Here is an 8,053-nt window from a genome sequence, read left to right on the forward strand (position 1 = left end):
TTTTAGCATTGACATGGTAACATTCTACAAAATACATTTAGTATATTTTAGTTTTTTTTTTAATAAGGGGGATAGAATTGCTTTTAATAAAGACTATAAAAGAGTTAAAATGTTAAGGAAAACAACACACAAAAGAAGTTAAGTAGAAAAACATAATTAAGCACCATCTGCACAATTCTTCCCCTCCTGACTGAATCTCTTTCTAATGAATAGAAATAGAGGGTGTATATTCCTTAGCTTGAAACTAATATCCTAATCAGCTGGACGATGAATTATTTCTCCAGAAATGGTGCCTTGTATAATATGTTCGTAGATAGTTTTAAATAGACATTTATGCGTTTGTGCATGTAAAACATGAACTAACACTCTGTCACTTATTAGAAATGGACAGGTCCCACAATCTCTCTGAAACTCAATGTCTTCATGTCAAAAACTGGGAATAATATCATACTATCAACCTCACAGGATTGTGGGGAAAAGGCATATATATATATTTCAAGGGCAATGGGGGGTTAAGTGACTTAAGTGACTTGCCCAAGGTCACACAGCTAGTAAGTGTCAAGTGTCTGAGGTTGGATTTGAACTCAGATCCTCCTGAATCCAGGGCCGGTGATTTGTCCACTGCGCCACCAAGCTGCCCAAAGGCATATATTTTTAAACTGGAAAGTATGATGACAATGTGAGTTATTTTTAAAAGTACAAAAAAAATTTTAAATGCCAATATTGGATACTCTTAACAAGAGTGAAAATTAAGCTATGTAGGAAGAGAAATACACATGATGGATTCTCACCAACATATTTTAGGAAATATGAATATCAAATTTACCAAGAATTCCAAATCTAAATATAAGTATATGATAAGCATTAGGGTGAGGATTGATTGCATTAATTGATCACTCCACCCCACTTAAATTATCTAGAAAGATACTATATCCCTGATACTTTATCAATAGAAACTATTTCTATTGCATGTTTCAGTCAATGAAAGTCATTAAACTAATGGATGCCATGTCACATATTTTATGTCTTCCAAAACAGGGCTTCTTAAACTTTTTCTGCTGGCAACCCCTTTTCACTTGAGAAACTTTTACTCAGCCCCAGTTACATAGGTCTATAAAATAGGTATACATAAACTTTTACCGTTGCCACATTTTCCCCAACCCCCCCAGATTCAATTACATGACCCCATATGGGGTCCCAACCCACCGTTTCAGAAGCTAGGTTCAATACAACATTAACATGATGAGAACCAGTTATTATTCCAGAGTCTGGCACCCAAGGGGAGAGAATTGGTTCTAAGAGGGAATTACTAGGGGAGAAAAGAAGAGGAGAGACTGTTTCCTCCCCGCCCCTTGACCAGAGGACAACCTTGTGAACTTCAGAGAGTCAAACGATTTGGCCTTCTCATGGGCATGCTAACACTGTCCCAGGACCTTCTGTGTCCATTCATCACCAAATACAGACTAGACACAGTGAGGAGAAACAGCTTCACAACTTTCCATGGGGCTCAGAAGGAAGCTATATTATCCTTAAGGAGGACTATGTGAGTATCTCTTGAAGAGAAGAAAAGGTTTTCAAGCAAGCAGGAGATGTGAGTTAACCCTTGGCTACATGTGCTTTCTAAGCGTGAACACATTTTGCCTTGGATTCCATGTATCCTGTGGGAGAACATGTCCCAGAATTTGGGAAGGATGTTTTGCATTAATTGCTCTTCCCAACTGCTTTAGCGATATCCTTTTCTAAAAGCTAATTAAGTCTGGCTGACTAATTGATGTCAACCGATAAACATGGGAATTGGGTAGAATATACCAGTTGGGTCTCTTGAGCTGTGGTATTAGAAAACAGCTTCCTTCCTTCCAAGCCCTCAGAGTCCCCTAGAACCCTAATGAGGGATTACCTTGCTGTTGGGAGCTGCCTTGACAATCAACATGGGAATCAGGACAGTAGCCCCCTAGCCTGTACTACATGAAGTTTATTTGTTTGCTTGTTAAATAAAGGTGTACCAGACCTTCAGTAATAATACAAGTTAAGGTCCTCTCTGTGTTGTGATTTAAGAAGCTCCAGGAAAGCATTCCTTCCCCCAAAATATTTTATCCATTGGTGATTTAAATTCCACCATTAGAGATTAAGTCCTTTGGAACAACACTTCATTTGTAGGTTAATTCTTCAAAATTTAGAGCCAGAAGTAGTATGTTATATTAATTTTATAATTCCTATGTAACAACTTGGTAATATATTTATGTCATCTATAAAACAATAACATGATCAAGACCAGTTATGTGTAGATAGTATCTATATGTAATAATATCCAAATGCTCTGAAAAGTTAAAGAGATGATTTTAATTTTGTTTTTGTTTTTTGTTTTTATTTTGGTGAGGCAATTGGGGTTAAGTGACTTGCCCAGGGTCACACAGCTAGTAAGTGTTAAGTGTCTGAGGCTGGATTTGAACTCAGGTCCCCCTGATTCCAGGGTCGGTGCTCTATCCACTGTGCCACCTAGCTGCCCCTGATGATTTTAGTTTTAAAAGGAATCAATAATTTAGTGGACATTAAGACAGCAAATGGTTTAATTTTGGTTTTCGATGAATTCACAGCTCATACTTTTAAAATATTGTTTGCTTTTTAGTATTTATTTATTTTGCATACAATGAGAATTATAGTAGAATTGTTAAAAAGACATATAAAATCTTAGGGATCATCTACACCAATTCCCTCATTTTACAGATAAACAAAGTAAAGCCTAGGGAAAGGAAATTATTTGTCCGAGGCTCAGTAGGAGTTAGTGCCATGCTATTGGTCAGTTTATTCCCCCAATACCAATCTCAACCATAGCTTCCATGCTTCTTTCCTGAATGGTAAGTGGTATAAGCTTAATAATGGGTATATGCTAGGCAAGCATCCTTGGTATACTTATGGATGAGCAGAATTTTTTTGGCTGTGCAAATATGCAACTTGTAATTAAACAACATATCTCAACGTTAATTATTTTCTGTACCTAATTACCTCCTTTGACTTTGATCCTCCTAACAACACTTGTAGGAGGGTGAACTTCATGCCCCATAAACAGCCCAAAAACTGAACTCATCAACATTCTTCCCAAGCCCTCCCCTCTTCCTAACATTTACTGCCGAGGGCTTCACCACCCTCCCAGTCACACAGCTCTCATTCTTGACTCCTCATTCTCTTTCATCCCCATATCCAACCTGTTCTATGGAATCTGCCTTTATAGCAATGCATATGCCCCTTCCTCTCCTTTGACACTGCCACCTCTCTGGTACAGCCCCTCATCTCCTCACACCTGCATTATTTCAAAAGCATTCTGGTTGGTCAGCCTGCTTCAAGTCTCTTCCCATGTCAGCCCATCCTCAACTCCTAAAGCCCAGGTTTGACCAAGTCGTCACCTCCCTCTTCCCACTCTATTCCATCAACACCCATGACTCCCTATTATCTCCAGGATCAAATATAAAATTCTCTGTTTGTCCCTTCATAACCTTGCCCCTCTCTAACTTTCCAGTCTTCATGCACTTTGCTGCCTCTCCCCACCCCCGCCCCATGTCCTCTGCTATCCAGGGCATTTTCCTCCTTGCTGGTTCTTTGAAAGACATTCAGAACTCCCTGCATCTTCACTCTCCATCTCCCATTCCTGGGATGAAACTTTGTCCTCATCTACACATGTTTCCTTCAAGTACCAGCTAAAATCTCACCTTCTGAAAGAAAATTTTACTGGTCCCCTTTAATGCTAGTTCCTTCCTTCTGAAAGTATCTCCAAATTTTCTTGTATAAATCTAGTTCTAATTTGTATATAGTTGTTCTCATGTCTTCCGTTTAGATTGTAAACTTCTTGAGGGCAGGGAGCTTGGAATATTTTTGCCATTCTTAATATTCTCAGGGTTTAGTATAGATTCTAACACACAGTAGGTGCTTAAGGAATTCTTATTGACCTGCGTTGACCTGATTCGAGTGTAATTCTTGTTCACATTTTATAGAAGAGGAGGAGAAGGAGAAGGAGAAGAAAAGAGAAGAAGAGGAGGAAAACAGGAGGAGAAAAAGAAAAAGGAGATAGGGAAGGAGATGAAAGAAATAATGCTTTGATCATAGTAAGTACTTTAAAATTTTTATTAATCATGTTCATCTGTGTTTTGCCTAGTCACACAACTAGAATAAACAGAGCCAAGCCTAGGACCCAAAGTTTCTAACTCTGTGCTCATAGCTTTGTCCACCCCACCATATTGTAGCCTCCAGCCCATAGAACCATAACGGAAGTTTTTTTTTTCCTCATGAAGAAATCTTCGTGAGGATGGAGAATTTAAAATAATATTTTTGCAGTAGTGCACTTGGACACATGGAAAAACACAAATAAAATCTGAAAATTATGTATTGCAGAGTAACAAAAATCAGAGAAAAGAATATGTGTCATCTCTTTTTTTTTTTTTTTGATGTGGGGGTAGGGAGCAGGACCTGACTTGTGACTTCATCAGTGGAGGAAGCTCCCTATGACCTTGTAACTTAATTTTGCCTGGGGAAGAGTTGGGGAATATTTTTGGGGAGAACTAAGAAGCTAAATGACTTGTTCAGGGTCGTAAACTAGTTATACACCAAAGATGTAAACAAGAGGTCTTCCTGATTCTGAGGACTATCCACTGACTTCCTAGCTCCTTAGTGGATATAAATATCAGATGCCCCAAATTAAAATTTATGTGATTCCCTAAAAGTTACAAAATCCTGCTTAATAAAATTAGGAACACTTAACACTGCATTTTTGCTCAAGGAGAGAGGGGTTTTATATACTTTGCTCTAAGAGGAGGATTGCAGGGCAGCTAGGTGATGCCGCGGTGCATAGTGCTAAGCAGACAAGAGCTGTGTTACCCTGGGCAAGTCACTTCACCCTGTTTGCCTCAGTTTCCTCATCTTCAAAATGAGCTGGAGAAGCAAATGGAAAACCACTCCTGTATCTCTACCAAGAAAACCTCAAATAAGGTCAAAAAAAGTTAGACTGAAAATGAACAGCAACTACAAAAAACCAAGAGGATTATTATTTGCATTTGGAATTTCACTTAATTCATTTTTTTTATTGGTGAGGCAGTTGGGGTTAAGTGACTTGCCCGGGGTCACACAGCTAGTTAAGTGTCAAGTGTCTGAGGTCCAATTTGAACTCAGGTCCTCCTGAATCCAGGGCCAGTGCTTTTTGCACTGTGCCACCTAGCTGTCCCCACTTAATTCATTTTTTATGACAATCATATATGAGTTACATAGCCTCCTACCTGAGGAACTGGATTCAGAGAGATTACTATCTTCTGGCTATTTAAAAAGCATCCAATCTTTTTATTAAATGGCTGTATCTGATTCATATAATAGGCTCTAATGACCTTGCTGTTGAAATTACTCTTTTAAAGTAAATCAGAGTACATTAACTCTGAGACAGTTTCTAATGCAGCAAACCACCAGTCTTGTCTCTGGCATCTACTCATTCTCTGTCTCTTTATGTCACATTTTCTACTTTTTATTTTTTCCCTTCTCCTGTTTGTCCCATACTCATTTTCCCTCCTCTATTATGTCACTCATCCATGAAAACTTCAGACTCAATCTCTGTTCCAACTAAAAATATAATTTGGTGGTTTGGGTAAAAAATGTAGAGGTTAGAAAGATGACATTCACCTGCCTAGTGAGGAAAAAAAACTTGGGGAATGAAGAAAGGGAATGAATTTTACCTGTGTGACTTTAGACAAGGCACTTCTCCTGTCCCTCTCTCTGGGCTTTTATTTCCCTAAAATGATGCAGTTGGACTTGATTAACCTTGAGATCCAGGGATGATATGGAGCTAGCTGAACTAGTTCAGGAGAGCCAATAATTTAATATTCAATATAAACACTTACATCTCAGATATCAGCAAATCCTACACATCATGGTTTGATTTATTGTTTTCTGGATTGTCTAGGCTTAATAAAATGATGGAGAAAATATTAATAATTCTGGTTGAACTTTAAAGTATCTTGTGTTTAAAGTTTCTGCTTGTTTTTGGAAATCTGGTTGTTAAACATTTACCAGCACACCTCTTGATGCTCTAAATTCATTATTCAGATAATACTTTCTTATTGTTCTCCTTGAAAGTGTGAATAATATACAACCATGTGGAGGAGAAAAGGAGATACAAATATGAAATGATTATAATACATAGAGAACATGGTAAGCCCAAATGATCCTAATATGAAGAGAGTATATATATATATATATATATATAATATATATATATATATATATATATATACACACACACACATATATACATAATTGTGGTTAATACAAAAATTGAGATAAACCAATCTAAAATACTTCATTTACCGCCCAGAAGTGCCTTAAAATGTTCTAAAGTGGGAGAGTTGTCAGTTACCTCAGATTGATCAATACGTGAGTTTTCATAGTTGTAGAAATTATCCAGGTCTTCCAATGTTGCATCATAGGTTTCAGAGTCATAGTTTATGGACTCTAGAGTAGGAGCAGTCAAGACAGCATCAAAGACAAAAAGTCCCAGGAATATTCTTGCTAAGGTTTTCATTCTTTAACCTTGGATAAATTATTAAAAAATAAAAGTGATTAGCATGTATCAATACATAAATGAAGTTAAATTGTGAAATTCCTGGTCTACAAAAATAGGAATATTAAGTGAGGTACAAAGCTGAATATCTTTTTTTTTTTTTTAAGTGAGGCAATGGGGGTTAAGTGACTTGTCCACGGTCACACAGCTACTAAGTGTTAAGTGTCTGAGGTCGGATTTGAACTCAGGTCCTCCTGAATCCAGGGCCGGTGCTCTAACCATTGCGCCACCTAGCTGCCCAAAGCTGAATATCTTAAGCTGGAAGACTTTCTATTCACAGGTAATTAACACTACAAATAACATCTTTGGTGGGGCAAACCATTTCCCACCTCCATGCCTTTGTACAGGTTGTGTACCATTCCTAGAATTCATTCCTTCAAGTCTATCTCTTAGATATAAAAACAAACAAACAAACAAATACATGATGTTTGCCCTCCAAGAATGTGTGTGTGTGTGTGTGTGTGTGTGTGTGTGTGTGTGTGTGTGTGTCTATGTGTATGGATCTGGATTGGGGAGGAGTAGAAACTAAACAGATAAGTTCAATATGTAGACAAAATAAGTAATAATCAATGAATAAGCAGTTAGTAAGTATCTATTCTGTGACAGGCATTTTTCAAGGCATTGGTGGTAAAAAGAACAAAATGAAATAGCCCTTGAATTAAAATCTGGGCAGACATCCTATACGTATATAAAGAGTTGCAAAATAAATATATAAGAAATACTCCCAAATTGTTAAATACAAGGTGGTTAGGGAACAAGGACACCATCAGCAATTAGGGGGATTGGGAAAAATCTTTAGATAGACAATGGTCTAAATCCAGAAGAGGGATTCTGTGAGCCAGACATGAGGAGAGAGTGTATTCCAGGTATGGAAGATGACCAATACAGTTTTTGAGAGGGAAACTAGAAATGGGAAATCTTTGGAAGGTCTTCATGTATGGAACAGCATTTGAATTGAGGCTTGAAGTAAGCTATAAGTCCTAGAAGGAAGAGGTGAGGAGGGAGACATCCAAGGAATGGGAGTACTATTTATTTGAAGATTGGGAGATGGAATCAATAATCAACAACCACCTGAAATAATTGCATAGTTTCGGCTCAAACACTTGTAGTTATGGGAGCCCTAATGGTTCCTAAGGCAGCTACATTTGTGGGGAGAGCTGTTGTTATTAGGAAGTTCTTCCTAACCACTCATAATTTCTTTAATTGCTACTAACATTTTTGGGGTGGCAGGGCAATGAGGGTTAAGTGACTTGCCCAGGGTCACACAGCTAGTAAGTATCAAGTGTCTGAGGCCAAATTTGAACTCAGGTCCTCCTGAATCCAGGGCTGGCGCTTTATCCACTGTGCCACCTAGCTGCCTCCCATTACTAACAATTTTTTTTTTTATCCTAGTACATTTGCTATCTCACATGATGCTCAGAAAAACACTGAGAGGTATTATTATCATCCCCATTTTTACAG

The 8,053-nt window shown here is 37.9% G+C and overlaps 1 protein-coding gene across 1 annotated transcript in view; it reads right to left on the reverse strand.

The window, feature by feature from the left end:
- Nucleotides 1-6,553, reverse strand: part of EPYC (epiphycan) — a 32,576-nt gene extending 26,023 nt beyond the window's left edge. Inside the window, exon 1 of the mRNA XM_043969166.1 lies at nt 6,389-6,553. Coding sequence (XP_043825101.1) covers nt 6,389-6,553 — 165 coding nt within the window. The remainder of the gene's footprint in view (nt 1-6,388) is intronic.
- Between the last annotated feature and the right edge of the window lie 1,500 nt (nt 6,554-8,053).

This window comes from Dromiciops gliroides, chromosome 5 (genome assembly GCF_019393635.1).
Source record: "Dromiciops gliroides isolate mDroGli1 chromosome 5, mDroGli1.pri, whole genome shotgun sequence".
NCBI classification, from domain to species: Eukaryota; Metazoa; Chordata; class Mammalia; order Microbiotheria; family Microbiotheriidae; genus Dromiciops; species Dromiciops gliroides.